The sequence below is a fragment of the Ambystoma mexicanum genome, chromosome 8, assembly GCF_040938575.1.
Source record: "Ambystoma mexicanum isolate Mex_15411 chromosome 8, UKY_AmexF1_1, whole genome shotgun sequence".
In the NCBI taxonomy this organism is placed as follows: Eukaryota; Metazoa; Chordata; class Amphibia; order Caudata; family Ambystomatidae; genus Ambystoma; species Ambystoma mexicanum.
In genome coordinates this window covers 1,268,730,659-1,268,753,569 of record NC_090929.1, presented here as the reverse complement: position 1 = coordinate 1,268,753,569, position 22,911 = coordinate 1,268,730,659, and the positions used below count along the sequence as shown (strand labels likewise).

At 50.7% G+C, this 22,911-nt stretch overlaps 1 protein-coding gene across 1 annotated transcript in view; it reads right to left on the bottom strand.

Annotated features, from left to right (window-relative positions):
* Window positions 1–22,911, bottom strand: part of CC2D2B (coiled-coil and C2 domain containing 2B) — a 2,924,037-nt gene that overhangs the window by 119,326 nt on the left and 2,781,800 nt on the right. The window contains exon 20 of the mRNA XM_069611382.1: window positions 6,013–6,187. Within this exon, the coding sequence (XP_069467483.1) occupies window positions 6,013–6,187 (175 nt within the window). The remainder of the gene's footprint in view (window positions 1–6,012; window positions 6,188–22,911) is intronic.

Genomic DNA, 22,911 nt, shown 5'->3' with positions numbered 1-22,911 from the left:
ATGGTGACCCACAGATCTGAACCAGTCCAGCCGAAAATATGGTGTTACAGTGCATTATTGCGTTTGGGGTGCGGGGCGCTGTAAAGACTGGAGGGGGAGTCTGTACTTCTGCTCTCTATATGGTAGAGGAGAGGCACAGAGGACCCCAGCCAAGATTCTCTATAAGGTAGCAATGGACGAGCAATCAAGCCCTAGCTTCTCAGGAGGTGATGCAGGCTGGTTCTTAAGTACAGTGTAGTCCCCGAACCCCCACAAAGGAATGTCCACACACTGTATTACTGAAAACACAGTCTTTATATAATTAAAATTCAAAGGTATGTACACTATCACAATAACGCACTTTGTACTCAGAAATCAACAATGGTAAATATATACAATTCTAAAGTGGTACCACCAATATTATCAGATCTCATTAAAGTACATCAACTATACTCTTAGAATGTCACACAGATCAATAACAAGGAAACCAATGATAGAGATAGGAAGGAAAGCAAGATGGTTGAAACAATAGGCAGAATACTGGCCTCTACCGTTAAGCACAGTTATGTGTGGAGATCCCCCCATCTGGGCAACCTGTAAAATAAAGATATAGCAAAAGCCCAGTCCATATATTGCTCAATAGTCTTATTTCCTCCTATAATGTTTTTACCCCCCCAATGTACCTGGTGGAGTAGAGTTCTTCGAAGACGCGTTGAGGGATCCTTCTTGAGTGACTCCCTTTAAAGCAGGAGACACGGATCGTTGAGAGGCATCGAAGAAGGTGAACTTGGCGTATGATGGCGATGAGAAGTTCGAGGGTGCCGAGACCATGACGTCGATCCAGGCGGTGCTCGTCGGCGACGTCCTGCGAGGAGGAGGTGTGTGGGGCACCTCAGCGATTGATTGTTCTAGACCGCAAAGAGTTTCTGAAGAACTGTGGCCCAGCAAGGGCGTCGAGTCGTCGAAGTCTTTGTGGCCTTCAGGTGGCGGGAAACCCACCGGCGGATTCTCCTCGGCGCGTCGGCGGCCTTGACTTTCTCCGGCAGGACAAAGTGGTCGACGTTGCGGACAAGGTAGTCCTTCGATTCAAAGGTTCTTAGGCAAAGGAGTGGGCGGCTCCGGTCGTCGGCAGCACGGCGTCAAGCGGTCCCCTCTTCTGGGGAAACACAACTTCGACGGGCCTCCAGCGGTTACACAAATCTGCAAACTCTGGTCGACGGCAATGGACTTCGACAGCGGCGAAGTCCTGGTGCTTCACTTCGTTCTCCTCAGCGGTCCCCGTCTCCGGTCGGCAGCCTTTAGAGGGTCTGACTTCCAGGGAGCTTCGGTGAAGGTTAGTGGTGCTCGATGGTCCCTCGGAGCACGGGAAGAGGGTGCCTTACCAGGTCCTCTCTCGGATCAGTCTTCGACGAATTCGGCAGCTTTCAGATCAGGTCGAAGCAAATGCAATAGCAAGTCTTCTTCTTCCATCTGGGCGTCGAGGATCAGCAGTTCCAGTTACACTTCAAGTGTAGACACAGCTTCTGAACAATTTCCAGTGGTGAGAGGTCCCCAGATATACTATCCTGTCTCTCATCCACACTGCTGGGTCACACTCAGCAGCCAATCATACAGAAGGGCATTCATGCAGTCAGTCAGCCAATCAGGCACACAATGAATTCAGGCCAACCTCCTCCCTCTCAGACACTCACAACAAGGAATGTGGATTGGGACAAGTACCCAGCCATTCAACACTACACACTGCATTCAGGCCAGTTTCGGGCAGGGCTGTCTCAGTCTTTGTCTTTCATACCAGAAACCAGACAGCCACAACAAGAAGTGCATATTGGTCACACACTCAATTCACCCAGGTCCCACCCACAGGGTGTACCCACAACATACAGTCACTGGGAAGGCTCCAGCCAGTCTGGACTGGACTTCACAACAACACCATATATGGAACTTCCACCCAGCAGCCAGTCAGGGGGAAGGGACAGAGTCAGGGCTTCCCAGGACTTTGGGAAAACAAGGTAACAGGTAATAGAAAGCAAGAGGCCACAGAGGCCATCTTGTTTTCCATCAGGAATCAACTGATTCCAATGGCAGGGCCTGGGTATCCCAAAATGGAGGATACTCAGAGCAATGTCAATTCAGCATGGAGCTGCCACCAGCCCATACCCTGCTCTGCGGGCCACCCACAGCTGCCCACAAACATACACTAGGGGCACAGGGTTGTACCCCCACCCATGGGTGCCATAAGGGTATCCCATGGGTCTGTACAAAAACAGGAAGAGTTGCACTGCCAGGAGTCCCACATGGACTCCTGCGCAGAAAACAATATAGACCACAATGAAAAAGGACTACATGACAAGGACAGGGAGGCCCTGTCCCTCCAATGCATTTCCAGCATCACAGGCGCCAGCTATAAGTGATGGTGTTGGGTCAGGGGTGTAAGATCCCCACCCAGGTTAATAAAGGGTGTGCCTGGATGTCAAATGTTAACATGTCACCACCACCCCAGAACGTCACCCCGTAGGCACTGTGGGCCCCTGAGAGTGTGAAGACTAAGGGGAGTTAGAATCCGAGTATCATTGTGTGCAGTGTGTTGTTGTTTTGCATTTAAGTTTGTTGTTATGAAAAAGCAGGAGTGTTGCATGACACCCCTTCTGAGGGACATGGTACATTGCTGTGTTGGTGTCCTGGTCACATGGGGTAACCATCTGACCAGGTAAATAAAAGGGATGAGCCACTTCCGGCTCATCAGTCGATCCAGAGCTGGCTCCTGTGTCTTTGTGCACCATACTGGTGCGGCGCAGCGTGCCTTGGGCCCACCACGTGGCCCGGCATGGAGACAGTGCCCCTGCTGGACAACACCGCCTATTGTGATGGGTGCTGCCGTGTGACCACAGCGATGGTGGCGCTCTGGCCTGGGTGGCCCCAGGACTGGGGCTGATGGGCCTGCAGTTCCGGTGCCCCGGAGCTGCGAGGCCGCGGTCCGCCTGATTCTGAATGTGGCAGCCTGTGATCCGGTAGCTGGAGGGTGCTCCCTCTGGTCTGCTCTGCATGGATGTAGAGCGGGAATGGGTTCTGGTGATCCAGGCGACCTACAACAGTGCGGTTAGGTGTTTAGATCGCGCAAATCATATATGAAAGTGTGTAGAGTTCTACATGCGGACTAACTCCGGGCATCTGCCGAAAGATTTATGAATACAGTGAATAATGAATACAATGGGCCTCATTCCGAGTATGGCGGTAAGGGATAGCGGCCACCGGTAACGAGACTGCTTTGAGCAGGTGTTAAAGTCGAGGGCGCAAAGGGGCCTCTAAGCCAATAACGGTGACCGTAATGAACGGTCACCGTTATTTGCATCTTCCCCATTCCCATTGAGCCCTATGGGGGCTCATTTGGGAATGGGGAAGAGCCTTGGTGAATGGGGAATTACCGCCCCGCCAACCTTGGAATGGGGCGGTGATTCCGCCATCCACCAAGGCGCTGCCGGTCCGGGTACGGCGTCAACCAAGGCGTTAACAGCGCCATTGGTTAGCGCCGTACTCGGAATGAGGCCCAATGTACTTGCATTTTCCCAATGATTGGAGCGTCCTTTTGAATTCGCTTGGACCTTGCAGAAGGAGACCCAGCTGAGGCCGTGGCTGCCCAGCCACCCAACATTCATCACACTTCGCACACTCCACTAAGTAAAGCAGTTTTTAAGGTGAAGTATTGAAAGTGTCGAAAGACTTTCCATGCTGGTTTTCTCACAGCGACCTCTTTTCTCCAAATTAACAATGTAGCAACTAATGCGAGAAGTGTTTCTTCCCAACACCTAGCACTCGTCACACTTCGCCTATCTTGTTCATGCGCAGGGTCGCCGCCCAGACCGAAGATAGTGGAGGTAGAGGTGGAAGGGGTACCTTTGCCAATGGACGAGGGGTAAGGGCACAGTCAGGTGAGAGCCCATGTCTCCCAATAGAGCCGCTGGCAGTGGATGTGCCTCCATTGTCACTGTTTGAGGTATCACAGGATGGTACTGTGGGTCTACCGGCTGGACTGTGGGAGTAAGCCCTTCCCTCATGAGAGACTTAAATTACTGCCTCTTGAGTCCTGAGTGCATCAGGCCCTGGAACCACTCAAAGAGTCTGTCCTCCCTTTAGTAAGCATGAAGGCCATGGTGAGGTCCACTGAGTCTAACTGCTGAGAGGAACAAAAATAGGAAGGACCGAAATATTGTATCCCACTGTGTGACCATTCCTCTCATGGAGAAAATGGAGCAAGCCCCAAGGAACTGGGAGGAAATCTGTCCCCTGGGTTGTGCTCCGATGAAGCTGGAGATGTTTCTCCCTGTGATTGTCTTGAATCATAGCCAGAAACAGTTACAGTTGTGGTACGATGAGCCATGACCTACCACGGTTGAGGTGTGGTCAAGGCTACCATATAGGCTGCTGGGCCCTCGGCTGATAGGTCGGTAAGCGGAGTGGGGACAGCCTCGGACTGGGGTCAGGTGTGAGGTGAAATGCCCTAAGGGACAAGGTTACCGTTACCAGCCTTCTAAGGGACCAAAGCCGCCTGGCCTTAGTTCGGTACCATGCCCCAGAGGGTTGTAAGTGTGAACACTGGTGAAAGTCTCCTCAGCTACCTCAGTGCAAGCCCTGGTTCTTGGGTGGCTAATCATGACAGGCCCCGGGAGAGCTCTCTCCTCTCAGCTAACCCCAGGACGGGTGTTGCTTGGACAGAGTGCCAGAGTAAAAAGAGCGGTACATATCCTCTTGGTCCTAAGTTTCTTGAGACGATCCTGTGAAAGATGTCCTCCCACTGCGCTAGTCAACTTTTGAGTAATTTGTAAAAAAGTGTGTCACAGAGTGCACAGGCATTCCAGCGGTGAAGCAGGCCCAAACACTCAAAACAAAGGGTGTGAGGGTCCTGTGCCGAGAATGACCTGTGACACACAGAGAATCCTGCTTTACCCGACGAAATGGGAGGAAGCGAGGGGAAAGAGAGCAGAAAAACAAAAAAATCAAACGTTACAGCAGGGAATCAGTGTGGAAAAAGAAAAAAAGGGCTGTGTCAAGCATCCAACCCATCCGATGTGGAGAAAGGGACTGAGGGGAAGGAGCACGGAGGCAAGGAATAGGGTGTGGTAGCACTATACGCATGGCCCACATTCACTTCCTCAATTCTCAAAGGGGAAGCGCACTAGGGCTTGCCATTGCTACGGTCCCATTCCCGCTCTGCGATGCTCCAAAATATATGGAGGAAAGGTGACAGGATTTTTGAGCATATTGTGTTTTATTTTAAGTTGAATTGGCGTTAAAAATGATGTATTAAAATTGTGTTGTGTTTCACTGCTGTGGCCTGCTTCTCCAGTTAAAACGGATATCCATGAACATTTAGAGAAAAAAAAAGCGAATGGAGAAATTACCTCATTTTTTGGACCATAAAACGAAAACGACTTTTTGCTGTTTTATCTTTTCTTTCAAATATTTTTGTAATACCCCCTACCCTAACTCATACCCTTAACCCACCCTCATCTACTATTTACTACACATATATCAAAATACCGACTTTCTTTGGTCAAAGAAATTCAGTAATTTCTCCTTAGATATTTTTGCATGCGTTTTTTTCTACGGATTCAGGTTAAACCCACTCTCTGGTAAAAATTCATATTGTGTATTTATTTCTGTTGCCAGTGGCATAAGTACCTCTGTATTCTTATTAAAGTAATACGTGAATTCCCTTGCCTCTCAGCCTATTGCCAATGCCCTTTAATAGCTTCTCTGAGTAACAATGCAAATACCACCCCCGAAACGGAAGTGTGCTACAGTCTTCTGACAAGCTGCCACAGTTTGGGGTTTACATGCACTCACAACATTTGCCCACAGAAAACTCCACATTGCATGGAGCAAGGAGATTGTCAAATTGATTCTCTCCAGAAGAAACACCACACTGCTGGACTAATAGAGTACAAGGCTGAGTGCACCTGACAGTATTTTCAAGATGTGGGGTATTGTGACAACGTTATTATCTATGTACATGTTTTAACTTGAGATTTCAGTTACCTTATAATCTTTTTGTAAACATTTAAATTCAATTTCCTCCACACATGCGCTGCTTCCATTACTAAATTCCAATTTAGGGAGTATTTTTCGGAAGATGGCAATGCACTGTCTATTCCAACGAGTTGGATGTTTGGATCGCCACTCCATTAATTTATTTTTTATTGTTCTTTCAACCCTGTCCAAAACATAGAATATAAATGTTAAATAGAAATAATCATACACACAATTTATATTTTCAAACCTTAAATATAAATGCTCACATGTTTATTCTTTAACCAAATTTGAAATGTGGCAAAGTAAGTATGCGAGGCTGTAATTCAATTTGTTCTATTACAAATATAACATTAAACAAACATACAAAATGACAACATGGGCAAGGAGAGGGGAGGAAGAATAAAGCACGTGCACTAGAGTTGCCTTGGAGATAGGTGTGGAGTGATGAAGGTTCAGGTGATGGTTCTACAATGATGAGAGCACACTGGCTCTGTGTACGTATCATGCTAAGAATACAGCGCCACAGCGTGCATCCATAATTTATTCAATACAACATGATAACAATATTGCCAGATAAAATGCCAATTAAATATGGCCAATGACCAAATATTTAAAGGAAAATTCCTGTCACTGAGACAACTAATGTGCTCATCGTGCCACTGAACATTTCAAAAAGGAATATTCTTGCCAAAGAGCCCGTGATTGTGAACATTTCACCACATAAAACTTAAACTTTACTTATTGCACATTACAGCCCACCTTTGTTATTATGCATTTACATCTTTCAAAGTCACCATTATAAGTTTGAACCTCATTACTTTGCAAACAGCACTCCCCTAACAGGGATGTTTCCTATATTTAGATTCATCTCCATCTCCTGTTCTATACACCAAACAATCTTTGGGAACTCCTTCAGAGAAGGCAGTCTGTGATCCCCAGCGCTTTCTCCCCAACTACTTATTATCTCCATCAGATGTAACATGCAGTAGAGTACGGCTCCGTGACTCTTGAACATGATTGGAGAACCACCCTGGGGAACACTGAACCTTCCAGGTTGATACAGGTGGACGCCTTTACTTTGTATCCAGACATAAGAGATGCAGGCAAAGGCAACACCTACCTGGTCGATCACCATACACAAGTGTGATTGTTATGTGATTGTTATTCAGAGAGATCTCGGTGCCATCTGTGCAAAACACAGCCTTATACCGCAATCTTAATCGGCCTTCTTCTCCTATTCCTTGTGGGGTTGTAAATTCAGCCCCAGAGTGACAGAGGACCTGATCACAAGTTGGGCTGTATCCTGGCTGGGATACCACCCAACTTTATTAGCGTTAGCACCAACCTGTCCAGCAGTATTACCGCTGCATCATGGTTTGGAGAGCTAACTGAAAGCTGGGCGTAAACACGCCATACTCAAGATTGGGCGGACCCTTAAATGTGGCAGTAACACCATTACCGCTGCATTTCAGTGTTACCGCCCAACTTGTGATCAAGCCCCAAGACTGAGAGGCATTGCAAGGGCCTGTTGTCAGAATGAAGCCAGCTGATGTTGAAACCCATTGCAATATGCAGGCCAGTTCAAAAATTGATTTCCGACATAAGGCCTAGTGAAGGAACAGAAATTGGCCTAGTTCAACTTTCCCAAAATGGATAGGCGCTCAAGTGAAGGAAAATGTGCCTGAGAATTTAAAACTGCTGAATGGACTCAATACATTGCAATAGACCTGTGTGGCTGAAAATGCTGTTTCCATAACATATGAACAACTACCATTTCATTTAAGGAGACAGATAGCAGCATGTCACATTGACTTTAATGCAGAACAAGACTATGATCCAGAAATCTAAAGTGAAGCCAAGCACGTTGCATTTGTCACAAATAAAACACTTACTGTTCAACATTCAAAATTATATAATTTAAAAGGAGAGGCCTACTTGTTGAAAAGTGAATACTAGTTTCATATGTTAACTGTGGCCTATGTGTGAATAATACTGAAAGTGAGACTCATATCTTTTTAATTTTTATATTAAAGAAAGATTTCAGGGTGACCACCAGGGGGCGCAGGCTGAATCGAAGCCTGAGTACCAAGCTCCCCTGAAACGCCAGGCAGAAAGCGAATCATCCAAGCTTGCCCAGCCCGCAAGCATATCAAACTAAATGCCAAAGAAGCGGAAGGTGCCTGGCATCTGCAGCCCTAATTTCAGCAGAAATTGGACGAGTCTGCCCACTTAACGCGACCAACAAAGTTTCCCCCGCTTCTGGGAGAGGTCCTCGAAGGGTGGAGTGCAGTGATCATGCTGAATCGCCTGAGGGCGCCCCGATCTTCAGGCCAGAGCCCGGTAAATGCCCTTCAGGGAGAAGAGTCAGTTGTAAAAGCATCCGTACAACGAGCTGACTGCGGTGTGCTGGCGACGGTGCATTCCCCGGTTGTCACCCCGGAGAGTTTCCTAGAGATGTGCTGAGGGCTGTGCGCCCTCCTTGAGAGCTCCAGTGGTGTAGAGGACAGTGCGGGGAGCGTGGGGGGCGGGCGGCACCTGGGTGAGTCCTCGGTGGGCAGTCGGTGAGTCAGAGGCAGCAATACGGGCACCAGCACTCTGAGGGTACCCCGGTGGCCGTCAGCTAGGGGAGTGAGTAAGTGAAAGCTGCGGCGGGTCCTTGCAACGCCTCCCCCCGCAGCACAGCAACGCCCGCAGAGGATTAAGTGGAGGCACCAACAAGCTGGAGCGGGCTGGGGACTCCCCACAGCCACTGGAACCTCGCAGGCTCTCCCCACGCCCTCCCCACTTGCACAGGAGTGACTGTGCCCATCTCTGTGGACGCTCCTCGCCGTGTCCCATCCACTGGGGGGGGGTATCCTGCAGAGGGGCCGACCATGCAATCCTGGTGCCCCTTCCCCCCCTTTTATTTGTGTACATTGTACCAGCCCCAGCAGACGCAGAGCAGGGGAACTGAAGGGGCCGTTGCCCTGACTCGGCTAGCCGGCACCGGGACCCTCGGTGGAAGATCCGGTGCGCTTCAGTGCTTAGGAGCAAGGTAAGGAGAGTGGGGCTCCTTCAACCTTCCCTTTCTGCAACTACATGAACACTATCAGCAGCCTGGGGGATGAAGGGGGATTCCTATACCCCAGATAGCCTCACCAAGACTGCCCAGAAGCATCACTGGCCTGCAACGCATGAAAGGACCCCCGAAGAGAGTGACACAGTCCCGGTAAAGGACCATGGGCATCTCTGTGGGCTGGCAGCAGGGGGGGCTTCTGTTACACGCCGGCCTCTGAGCCAGTCAACCTGCTGTCTCAACATCAGCCACAGCAATAGACAGGCTTGGGCACCAGAGGCAGCTCAAAAGGCACAGCATTAACCACCTCCATAAATACCCACCGGCGAGAAATCTCTCCCTCACCCCTTGATCACACTAAGTGAAGTTCCTTGAGCCCTGCGGAGAGGAAATCCCTTGCTCGGGGGCCCAAGGATCGCCGCTCTCCCAGACGGACAGCAGCAGGAGTGGCGCCCAGCATGACAATTGAACTAGGCGCAAATTTAAGTGGATACACAGAGAGCACGGAGGCAGTGATTGTAGCAAGAGGCAGACTCTTCCTTGGGGACCAAACACGTAATCACACCTGGGGCAGAAGTAGTCATTAACTCTAATTCAACGCACAAGCTATTACCTACACATAAGCAGAGTCTCTAAAAGTGCACCCTGCATGCAGACTGGAGCCGCAGCCTCATCAGTCCAGAAATTGCAGAAGTTCTTTCGGGATACTGTACAAATGGCGTCCCCATCCATCCAAGAAGACTCCCAGATTCCAGGGGGAGACCAGGAACTGTCCACTAAGGGGGACATACGCCTCCTCCTGGGGGAAATTCAAGCATTCAGAACAAGTATGACCACCACAGTCAGTGTCCTACAGGACAAGATTCACAAAATAGAAGACAAGATTGAGGCATTAGTGAATTACCAGAAATCAGCGGACGTAGTGGAGATGAGGGCAGAGGGTCGTTTCCAAGAAATGTAGCAGAAGAACAGAGACCTGGAGGCCAAGGTGGATGATTTAGAAAATAGAGAGAGAAGAGCGAACATCAGAATACATGGCCTTAGGGAATCCCCAAACGAGACGCCTGCATCTCTTGAAAGACGTGTAAAAGACCACATAGCCTCTATTCTCCCCCCCCAATTACCCCTCAATTGGAATTCGAGAGAGTACATCGTGCAGGCGGTCCCCCAGGTGGTCCGCGATCTGTGCTGGCGAGATGCCCCCACTATAAGCATAAAGTTGAGATCCTCCAGAGGGCAAGGGAGTTGGACTCAATTCATTTTAAAGACTCCAAGGTCAAAACATTCCAAGACCTTTCTGCGGCCACTCTAGCCCAAAGAAGAGCGTGCCAGCCCCTCACGCTGTGGCTGCGAGAAAAGTGTACAAGATACCGATGGAACCACCCATTTGCCCTGGTCTTCACATATGGAAATGAGGAATACAGAGTCACTTCGGGATAGGAGGTGGAGGGGTCCTCAAGGGCCTACACTCGGATCAGTCCATGGATGAGGGGGAGGAAGCACTGACATCTTCGGAGCCAGTACGCAAACCCTCAGGTCCTTGGAAACAGAAAAGCAAGACCAAAAGTGGCAACAAATTCCAGAGATTGAATACCCCATGACCTAAAAGCGATGATAGAACCTCGGATTAGACAAAATCCAAGAACAATGTCTGGGCTGGGCACCACCGACAGTTGATATTACAAGCCAACCTTGACATTCTGTTTGTCCAAGAAACGAAATTCAAACATGGGGGAGAGTTTGAAATTAAAGGGGGCAATATAGGGGGCTAATTTTGGCCTCGGGGCCAGGAAAAAAATGAGGTGTTGGCATGCTATATAAGTCATCCCTGAGTCTCCAGATTACTCACATACACAGGGACCAAGGGGGAGCATTTCTAGTGGTAAACGGTACTTTGGGATCCTCTGCTGTCACATTGTGCTCGGTTTACGCTACAAATTCTCAGCAATTGGCCTTTTACAGGGATTTGCTGGCAACTCTGGAGGGGGAGAGGGCGGGCCCACTCATTTGCGGGGGAGATTTCAACCAGATCATGACTCCAACACTAGACTGGCGCTCTTTCCGCCCAGGAGCCAACTCACCCCCAAACAGTGGGGCGTTCCAACATTTAATAGCAACGCATCACCTAATAGACGCCTGACGCTCACCACACTCAGCCCAAAGAGCCTACACATTCTACTCACCTCCACACCAGATATACACTCGAATGGATTACGTGTTTTTAGAAGGCGGTCTAGAACACTTGATCACAGAAGCAGCCATTGATGTAGTGGGATGGTCGGACCATGACTTGGTCACAGTGAATCTAGATCTGGGACACAACACACCTGTAGATAGACGTTGGAGGTGCAATGATACATTATTTAAGGATAAGCTTTTCCGGGAAAGTCTTGACGATGAGATACGCAATTTCTTCAAAAGGAATAACACGGGCGAAACCTTAATTCTAACAGTCCAGGAGGCGGCGAAAGTCACTGTAAGGGGTCTAATAATAGCCCAAGGCACCTCAGTTAAGAGACTGAATCAGCTAAGGGAATCACAGATCAAGCGCTCGATATGAGAGAAAGGTCAATCTCTCGGGGAGGAGGAAGGGGACGCAACTGAAACCAGAGCAGAAATCAAATCCCTCCGGCAAGAGCTGAAAGACATATGGATAGGGAAAGCGCTGAAGAGTCTGAGATTTGTTAAGCAGAAATATTTCGAAAAGGGAGACAAAGCCCACACTTTATTAGCGGCAAGACTCCGAAAAGAAAGGGCGACTGAGCAGTCTTGAAAATTAGATCATCATCCAATATTGTCCTGACCAAGCCAGCCGATATCAAAGACAGATTTGCTCAGTTCTACAAGTAGCTTTACACGTCAGACACTGCCCTCTCCCCAGAAACCGCAGACAAATACATGTCAAAAATAAAATGTCCACCTATGTCGAGTGCAGACCGAGACCAATTGAATAGCCCAGTAACCACAGAAGAGGTTGATCATGCCATTTCCCGTCTGAAAGCAGGCTCGGCCACGGGGGCGGATGGGTTCACCCCTGCTTTTTACAAATGGTTTAAGGGCGCTCTGATCCCATTCCTCACGCTCCTTTATAACAACATACTCGAATCCGGCTCGGCCCCGCCTTCATTCAGAGAAGCAAGAATCATAGTCAAACCCAAAGAAGAAAAGGACAAGTTAGACTGTGGGTCCTACAGACCAATCTCGCTACTTAATGTCGATGCCAATGTGGGGCATGGTCAGGGGTGATGGGTGGTCTCCTGTGGTGTGGGCTGCCTGCGGGGCATGGTCAGGGGTGATGGGCTGCCTGCGGGTCATGGGTGATGGGCTGCCTGCAGGGCATGGTCAGGGGTGTTTGGGGGTCCCCTGTGGTGTGGGCTGTCTGTGGGGCATGGTCAGGGGTGATGTGCTGCCTGTGGGGCATGGTCAGGGTTGTTGGGGGGGTCCCCTGTGGTGTGGGCTGCCTGCGGGACATGGTCAGGGTTGTTGGGGGGGTCCCCTGTATTGTGGGCTGCACCCTGTCCTCGAGGGCTCGCAGGGACGCCGCCATGCTCTCCTCCAGCTCCCTGCGAGTCTCCACGAGGAGCTCTGCCCGCCTCAAGGCTCGCCGCATGGAGTTCTCTGCCCTAACCATGGTGAGCCGTGCCCTTTCTGCCCGCCGCCTCTCTGCACCTATCCGCTGGTCCAACCGCTGCCAAACAGAAGACACACTTTGCCCAGGGTCCTCCTGCCCATCGGCCGATGCCTGCTCACATGATGTAGCCGCCCTGAGGCCTGACATCGTCCACATTGAGCCTGTTGCCACCTTGATGCCAACTTCCTCTGCCACCACGATTGCCTCCGGGAGGATGGCAACACCCGGGCCGTGGTGCCTGTGCCCTGCTTGATGGTGCGTACACAACCTCCGTTGCCAGGGGTCCAGTTGCTTAGGTGCACACCTCTGCTGGATCTCAGACTCCCGACTGTGGCAGGGATGGGATCTCCACCAGCGTGGCCATGGTGGCTTGGGCAGGTCCACAGGGGGCCCTAGTGGCATCTGGGCCGGAAGACGGCATGGAGTACGACTGGCGCATAGTGTGTAAAGGGGAGGAGAGGGTCGCAAGAGCACGCTGCACATGGAGGAAACCCTCGACCATGAGCCCTCCCAGCCGGTTCATGTTGGCACACACTTGTTCGTGATGACGTGCGTGGTCCCCTTCAGGAAGCACGCACATCATCACGAATGTCACGTGTGCGAAGCGCGATACCGATTAGGACAGACTCAACCCTGTCACGGATCACCATGTTCGCAGTTAGAGTAGTGCCAGTTGATGTGGGCCTCCCCCCTACCTGCGGACGGGCCTGGGACGGGGCATCCCTGCTGGTGCATGGTGATGCAGTCTCAGTATCAGGGACAGGATTAGGCACAGGCCCCTCTGCGGCGACCTGTGCTGCCTCCTGCCCCTAGCCCTGGACCGCACCACTTGCACCAGTGGAACCACCCCCACCAGGCCCCATGTGTGTGTCTGATGCGGCATCCTCCTCACCCACCACCAACCTGGATGCCTCTGCACCGTCTACCGCTGTGGACAGCCCCTGTGTGGGCTCACCTGCCCATACCGCTGTCGAGGAACCCACTTTCAACCTCCGCCTCTTGGGCATCCCCTCAGCAGGCCCGGCCTTGGACGCAGCACCAGTCCCCTCGCTCCCGGAAGAGGACATGTCCTGGGAGGGTCACCGTGCCTTGCGTCCCCGCCTGGTGGAGGCATCCCACCGTTCTGCTCCACAGCGTCGTCTCCGCCCTCTTCCTCAGTCGACACTGTTGATAGGGAGAGACTGAACACAAGCATCAGGGTACTGAACAATAGTCTGCTAGACACAAAGCAATTGCACATGTGTGACACTGTGAAACGTCACTTCCATCATCACCCTCAACAACACACGGGTCAGTGCAAGCAACACACATGCAGAAACAGGCATGGCACGTGCAACAGACATTTGCATCCATGTCCAAGTCACCGTTGGAACATCCGATGGGGGGCTGAACATCACATGCATCATGGGACATGCTGATCACATGCACACACACCACCGGACAGTCATGCATGTGGCCATGTCTACCTCCTGACACAGTGGATTCATGCACAACTAGGCAGCATCAGTGAATTCACACATAATGATAGTCATGTGTCATGCATCCATGGCATTTCCCAGTCACACACACACACACTACTCAGACACACGCACATGGACACCATGCATGACCATGACGGTGACATCAGCATCCATGTCTCACACCCCAAACATGGCCAGCCGATATCAGCCACATGCATGCAAACATTTCTGCATCGTCACATGCTGGTGCACATCATGCATTGCAACACAGACACCATTGACATGGAACAGGCTTCAGTGGACTCACATGCCGCACTGTCATGGCCCTGCACACAGACATACATACATGGGGCATGCTAGACATGAGGCCAATGTGCACACTCCTGCTACACCTCAGCATGCATTGCGCTGGACAAGAACACACGGACACTTACCACTCGAATCCAGATGGGTCTGCAGCTTGAGGACCTGGTGGTGAAGCACTGGCCAACTGGTCCCGGGGCCCCACTTCTCCACAAGCTTCTATGAGAGGCCGGGCCTTGCTGTGGGTCCTGGACCTGAAGTCCTCCCAGTGCTTCAGGACGCGATGGTAGTCGCGGGATGCCTCCCCCTCCGCGTTGATGGCATCCACGATGTCCGACCAGATCCTCCTCCGTCCATCCTTGTCGAGGCATGATGTTGGTGAGAAGAGGGCATCATAATGCCCTGGGACTTCCTCCACCAGGATGCCAACTTCATTTGCTTTGAATCTGACAGCCCTCTGCCTGTCTGCCGGGGGGTTGCCACTGGCCCCGGATGGCGTTTGGTCCGACATAGCAAACCCCGAGGCAGGTGTGGGTGGGCAACTGGGTCGGTCCTGGGGCTGGGCTTTGGAGCGATGGTACACTAGTCAGGAATCTTCTGGGTCAGCAGAGGTTGTCTCAGGAACAGGATCCCTGGCAATGGCTTCTGTGCAGGCACCAAACAGCAGGGCACGTTGGCAGCAGGCAGGCTGGCAGCAGCAGATGGCTCGTAGGAGGCTGCTCGGGGCTCTGGGGGGCAGGTAAATGGCCTTCTGGGCAGGAGCATTGGCTTCCGTGTGTTGTCGCATGGCCAGCCATATGCAGAGTGAGTCTGCATGTCGAAAAACAGAATGTGAGTGTGTAATTCGAGAAAAGGCCCTTAGCGCGTAAGCACGTAAGTGACGTGACACGCGTAGGTGTTGCTTTCCGCAAGGGTTAAAGGTGTGCGCAGTACGCCATTTTTGCTGTATGTGATTATTGTGGAGAGCGAGCGTGTGATTCTTCTAATTGTTGTGGGTTTACACGTGATTACTTCACAACGGTTGCAGTGCGTACTTCATGTTTACTGCAGAGCTTACTTCTTGTTTTGGCGGGGGAGTTGCCAACGCGCACACGTGCATATTTTTTTTGTACTTTTTCCAGGCAGATGGTGAGTTGCGCATGTATTTTTCCAACTGTGGTTGCCCCCGTGTGTCGCGTACCCCATTCCCGAGGTCATAGTAGCCTGCATGTTCCATGCATATGCATTTTTTGTGTTTCTGGATGCCACAGCATACTGCAGGACCTTATTTCCATGCACGTGGGGTACCGAGGGGTCGTGTGCATGTTAGTTTTTGTTTTTGGGGTGCATGAGCGTTGCGTGACCCATCATTTTTCCCCAGGGGTCACTGTTAGGCAGAAACCTGTGCAGTTCCCTCTGGGACCACTGCAAAAAGTTTAAGACTACAGGAGTTAGCAGTTAACCCAATTGGTAGCAGTCTGCACCACCCAGATTTACCTGGTAGCTGTGGCTGAGCAGTCAGACTTCTCTCAAGACGAGTTAGGCAGTATATAGAGTATACAAGATAGGGCAATTTACACAGTAGAACAAGCAGACACTGATCAGAGCTTGGGTGTAAAGATATATAATTATTTATTTAAAAACACATCTATGAAAAACACACTGGCACTAATATGGCAACCAACTTCAATCACAGTTACTATAAGTATATATCAATCCCATAACAATATTTCGACAAGTCTAGGTTCAAAGACACCACTTATTTGCAGACAGAGGTGAGTGCTTAACTTAGATGGCACTCTAGTATTCGTTAGAAAGGGAGAGAAAAAGGCAGGGTATGAAACCAACTCAGTACCAACACTTTTACGAAGCAAATGCAAGGCAAGCAAGGCAGGGTCTACTGTAGATCACAAAGTTCAGAGGCCAGGCCCACTCGGAGAGAGGCAAGGCGGTATGTCCCAAAAATACCACAGTGGAAATGCACTTCAAGTCTTTGTAGCAAAATGTCACAGAAAGGTTGGACCAGTTTTAGAACAAAAGTTAAGAAGGTCTGGAGGCGACCCAGTGGAAAGGTAAGGATTTAAGACACCTCACGCTAACCGTATTAAGGGAAGCCAGGCGGACACAGTACCTTGAAAGTGGAGAGACAGCTCCGATGGGGGCAGTTGTTCCTGGTTCCCATTCGCACAAGTACATCAGTGCCATGTTTGGGAGGCCACGAAGTGGTAAGGGAGGCAAAACTGTCCGACCTCCCAGAGGTGTCCACGGTAGGGGACGTGGCCCGGATGACCAGGGTGGCAAAGGTGGCAGCGGTGGGTGACATGGGCAGGGTAGCCCAAGAGGGCAGTGTGTCCAGGACCATTCAGGGACAGCTACACCCCCCCCCTGTGGTCCAGGGAGATGCAGCTGACACCATTCCAGCTCAGGCCCTGCTAGCCCAGTCCGGATTGGTCACAGAACAGGCACGGGATGACTCACAGGCCGATTTACGTGTCGCGAAGTCCAAGCCACGTGTGGCGGTGAAATTTGCTGTCACCAGGCCACGTGGATTTAGGGCAGCAATGTCATCTGCTGCATCAAGCAGCCAGGTTGTGGAGGCTGCAGGGGCAGCTGCAGCTGACACCATCCCAGCGGTGAGTCACCCAGCTGGGACAGTGTTGGTCCGGGCCACTCACACCGAGCAAGTTGTGGCACTTGGTCCTGGCAACAGCACCCAGCAGCCAATGCCTGCAGTGAGACCTTTGGTCATCATGCCAGTGCCTGCTTCCAGTGGCCAGTCCACCGGCGCTTCAGCCCATACAGACCAGAGTGGCGCAAGCCACGCAGGGTCCGCACCACCTCTCAAGAGGAAGAAGCGTGCTCTTGCGGAACAGGCTGGGACCCCAGACACAGCTTGGCCCTCCGGCACGTCAAGGAAGCAGAGTTTCAATAATGTGGAACTGGACACACATGTGGGCTACATGTCAGAACATGGCCACGACATGCTGGTGACGGCAGGGTGCAAAACTCTGCCTGCTCAGCGTAGGGCCCACTGGCAGTGCAGCGCAGACCACATTAGTTCCTTGGGATTTGTGAAGCGCACAGCTGATGATTGCTCGAAGCGTTGGAATGACCTCAAACGCCGAGCTAAAAACAAGATGGCTTCTAATTACACCTTTACTCTGCTGACTGGCAGTGGGTCACCACCAGAGGAAGAGGAACTCACAGAACATGAGGCAATCGCTGGAGGGTTCATCGCAGAGGATCAGATCCAAGGCGTGGGAGACCTCCCAGATCTTGAGTCAATGTCCGGTGAGTGTCCATGCGTGTGTGTCCAGACCATGTGCATGTTGCTTGGGTGATGTGTTGTGATCGAGTGCTAGATCGGGCTATGTAGTCATAACTGCCATATGTGACCCATGTAGTGCCTCCAAGCCATCCCCCGCCCTTGGATTTGGGGTTCACTGTATCCCTACTTACCACTGCAAACACTTTGAACATGATGACTGCACTTGCCCTTAAACTGACATCATTACACAACATTTAATTACGTTTATTTTATCTTTATTGACTGCTGAGGACCTACATATGTAATGCAGCCGCTCCCTTCCGAGCCCTGTTTGAACCTTCAACATGCCAATTGACTTGTGTCATGTCAAAGTGACCTACCATTGATGTATCCATGTGCCTCCAATCACTGTTTTTCAACACACTGGCGTTGTTGCAGTGTGTGACACATGTGTGTTTTCTCCCACTCTTTTGCATGTTCTGTTTGATGAAATACATTTTACATGAATGGGGGAAAGTATTACTTCACTCCCATCTGGGTGTCCTTGTCAGTTCTGCCATGGCTATGCTACGTGCCAACTGTGTGCTGGCATCTGTCATGTTTGTGGATGGTCCATGTCACTCACAGGCTTATGCGTGATGCAGGTGCTATGAACCATGCAGCACATGTTTTGCTTTATCCATTTTAGAGTGATCAGTGTCTGCTTTCAAGGTCCCCTTCTACTTCATTGCACACTGCATGCATGGTTGAGTTTGTGTCATGTGTGACATGTCTGATTAATGTATTGGATGTCAACATTGTGATGCCTATGTGTGTGGGCTATGCTGTTCATGTGTGTGTTCATTACTTCTTCTTCATTTTCTGCAGGTGATGAGGCACTGGAAGCTGTGGAGGAGGAGATGGCGCAGGGGCAGTACACAGAGCCCCAACCAACCACCAGTGGAGGACGTGGGGTGGTGCAGCACGAGAATCCATTGCTCCTACAGACGGTCCTGTCCACGGTGTCTCTGGGTACACCTCTGAGGATCTCTATGGCTCAGGTGCTGAATCAGACATTGACACACATATCCCGTCGCAGGTGAGTGTTTCTGGCAGGGATGCTGTTCTGTCCAATGTACCTGCACTGGGGGTAGACCCCTTAATGGGCCATTCAGTGTTGAACTGTCCGCCAGTGGCAGTTATGGATGCAGGGTCACACTCCACACTATTTTCTCCTGTTTCTGGGGCAGCAGACCAAAGGAGGAATGCAGCCCTGCAGCCACTGGCAGCACCAGCATAGCAAGGTGCACATCTCCTTGGGCATGACAGGTGTTGTATCCGGCAATGCGGTGGCCTTGCGCCACCGGGCAATACTGTGTGGGAGAACTCCATTTATGCAATTGCACAACAACAAGGGGAATCATGTGAGATGATAGCTCAGGCTGTGGAAAGGGTGGCCACTTCCATTCTCCCCCCCCTCGAAAGGCAGGTGGAGCTCTAGCAACAGGCAATGCAGTCCATGTGCCGCTCACACAGGCAGGACATGTTGGCCTCCAACAGGGACTGACGGGCTGAACTGAGGGCTCTGCGTACAGCCATATCAGCAGAGGCACAGGCCCACAGGGATGCCCTGAGGGAAGATAACATCTCCCTCAGAGTTACTCTGGGTGCACTTGAGATGGCCCGGAGTAGACGGTCAGAACAGCAGCTGGAGCAGCTAACACGCAACATCTCAGCTGAGCTCAAGGCAACCCGCGAGGAGGTCCGTGTATCACATGAGGCCTTGCAGGCAGAACTCTGTGCTACATGTGAGGTGCTGCATGGGGACCTACGGACCATCATCCTGCAGAACCAAACCTTTTATACCCGCATGCTTGCTGCCATGGAGGAGCATGCCAGGGCTTTGCGTGGTCTACCTCCCGTACCACGCACACCCTCTCATATTCCACCAGAGGGTGACGACAGCGACAGCAGTTCTCCCACGATCGGCTAGCCGTGCAGGCCATGAGCCCATGGAGGTTTTTTTCCACATCATCCATGCATGTGGGTGTTGAGGTGCACCCTGCACCTCCTCCCTCCTGGGTGGTCCCTCTCCCCCCTGGGTCAACCATGGCCATTTTTGATTTTTGTCTATTGTGCATTTATGTAACAATGTGTTGATTTGTGTGGCATCCGAAGGCATCCACTGTGTGTTCCAGCTGGGCCCATACATGCTTGTCTTGTGTTTGTGTTTGAGGCTTGGGGTCCAGATACATATGCCACTCCTGCATCCCCTTTCCATGGGCTTGCAAGGATAGCACCGTGTGACAGTAACTTGCACAGAGGCATTGGGCTTCCATCAGTTGTGTGGCCAGTCTGTAGTCCAAACTGTGTATACACCCCTAGTGGGGATGCATGATGGTTTCTCCACTGCATGGTTGATATGTATTTTGCCTTTAATATTGCTCATTGTGTATATTTACATGTTGCTTCTTCATGTGCTTGTCTCCATTGCAGATGCACGTCAAGCTGTTTGCAGTACCCTGCCAGATTTGTCTACCAGCAACACACTGAAGATGGGAAGGGTCCATGTGGTGGCTTTCTCAGATTGTGACACTTGGGCTATTGTGATTGGTCACTGTCTGACGTTGCCACTGTTGGGTCCTGTATTCATGATTTGTCATGCAGGTAAATATATGTTAATGTGTACAGTTTCATTTTGAGATGTGAGGTAATTGTCTGTGGCCTGTTTCGATTTCTGACGGTGCACTTTGTAACAGTTGTTTCATGTGTTGTACCACAAGCTGGGTACGGGCTGACTCGCCATGTGCCCTTTCTCCTCCCATGCACAGGGGCCGTGCGTGTTGTTGGGGATGTGGGGGCACCACCATGTCCACCGGTACGCCCCGCTGGGTTGCAATGTTGTGCAGGACACATGCTGCCACAATGATCCTGCACACTACTGGGGGCGCATAGAGTAGCTGCCCACCAGAGCGGTCAAAGGAGCGGAAACGTGACTTCAGCACTCCGAATGTGTGCTCCACTATGCCCTGGGTTGGAATATGGGGCTGCGTTGTATCTTACCTCAGATGGTGTGGTGGGGTTCCGTATTGGCGTCATCATGTTGATGCTCAGAGGGTAGGCACTGTCCCCTGGGGAGGTGATAATGGTTGTGATTAGTTGAGTTTCTCCATTTCTCTGTGTGTGACATGCATGCATGTGCACAGGCATTTGTACTCACGAATGAGCCATGTGTCGCCATGCCTCCCAGCTTCCAGGTCTCGGTTTAGGGGTGACATTCTGAATATGAAACTATCATGGGTGGACCTTGGATAGTTTGTTTAGACAGAGGTGATTATTCCCTTGGCATTGCATACCACCTGTATATTGATGGAATGCCAGTGCTTGCAGTTGCAATAGATGTGCTCAGTGGCCCTAGGTGGACGTAGAGCCACATGGGTGCAATCAATGGCGCCAAGCACTTTGGGAAAGTGTACCACCCCGTAAAAGTCCTGTACTATGGCCTGCCTTTCTGCGGGTGTTCTGGGCATGTATATGTGCCTGCGGACTGAGGGGCGGGCAGTCATGATTGCCAACACCTGGTGTAGGCAGCGTGACTGTGTGGGCTGTGAGACTCCCCCAACTATGGCAGTTGTCCGCTGAAATGACCGAGTGGCCAAGAAATGCAGCACATGGAGCACCTTTTCCAAGGGGCTCAGTGCTTGGGAGCACAGGGTTGGTGATGTGAGGTTATCCTCCCACTCAGTGACCATGTCTAGGATGATATGGGGTGGAAACCTGTACCTGCCATAGACCTGGTCATCAGGCATCCCAAACAGGCTGGTCCTGGGTAAATAAATGCGGGGCCTGGCTATCCTCCTCCTCCTCCTGCGATGTGAAACGACCACTGCTGCGAGGAACGGTAAATTCATTGTAGCGTTATGAGCTTGTTTGTTGGTTGTGCACACTTCTATGCTGCGCGGGGCTGCTTACGCCAGCTTTCGCCTGGCGTACGTGTTTCCAGCTTAGCGCATCTTTTGTGGCATGCAGGTTTCCCCTGTTTGATTCCATGAATATGTGTTGTTAGTGTGCGTGTGGGTGTTGCCGAGGATTTTGCTGCGGTACTTCCCCTGTAACGCCCACATTTTGGCCTGTTGTTCCCCATTCTGCATGATCCGCCCCCTTTTTAGGTGTGTGCGCTGGGCGTTGTGCACCTTCACTGGGTGTCTGACTCACAGCCTTCGAAATGTCGCAATGACGTGTGCACCACACACTGATTCGGCAAAGGTCACAGGTAAACCACGCGCAGTGCCTTCCATGAATCGCCAAATGGGCGCTTGCGCTGCAATTTTCACGCTTGCGCACCTGTCTTCGGTGCACATTAATTCCATGAATTACCCCCTAAGTAGGAATGGGTTGAAGTTTTGCCACTGCATAGAGAGTATATAAGGTTGTAGAACACGTTTTAAAATGAGCACCGGAAAAATCAATATGGCCATGAAGCAATTTCTGTCCAAATGATTTATCAAAGGTGAATGGGTGGAGGAAGAACACGGCCAGAATGATGCAGGAGGTTTCCTCTGCAAATGTTGACATGTGGCAGTAGAATGGTCTGTTGCATCAAGCTCTAATAGACTTTTATATGACACAAACTACTAGAGATGAGCAGACTAAAATGGCTCAGCTCCCAGCATATATGTACTTCCATTTACTGATAGTGGAAGAACTACATCAGAGTAGCGTGGTCTGTGTGCAAAACCAGGCTGAGCTTTTGAATCAAACCCAGCAAGAACTGAAACAATTAGAAGCTAAAGTGCAACAGAGCCACATTTTAGAGTTAAAGCAAGATCATCTCATTAAACAGCTAAAATATGAGTTAAAACCGCAGCAACAGGAAAATGCAGATCATGAAATTCAGTTTTCTGCACTGCAAGAGGAGCATAAAGAGAGTGTGAAAAATATGGGCGCACTGCAACACAAACTAAATGATCAGATCATTCATAATAGAGTTATGTTGGGGGACATTATTACATTCCAATCATAGCTAAAACAACTGAAAGCTGAAAACAGACCATTAATTATCTAAGGGATTGAGTCCCAAGGTGAGTTTGATCAGATGCACCAAGATCTTGAAACAACAGAGAAAGCAGTTGAGGAACGAAAAGAACACATTAAACTAAGAGAATAGTGTCCTTTCTCAGGACGCGCATCACTTAAAGATAGATGCAGAGAAAAATGAGTCAGATTCTCA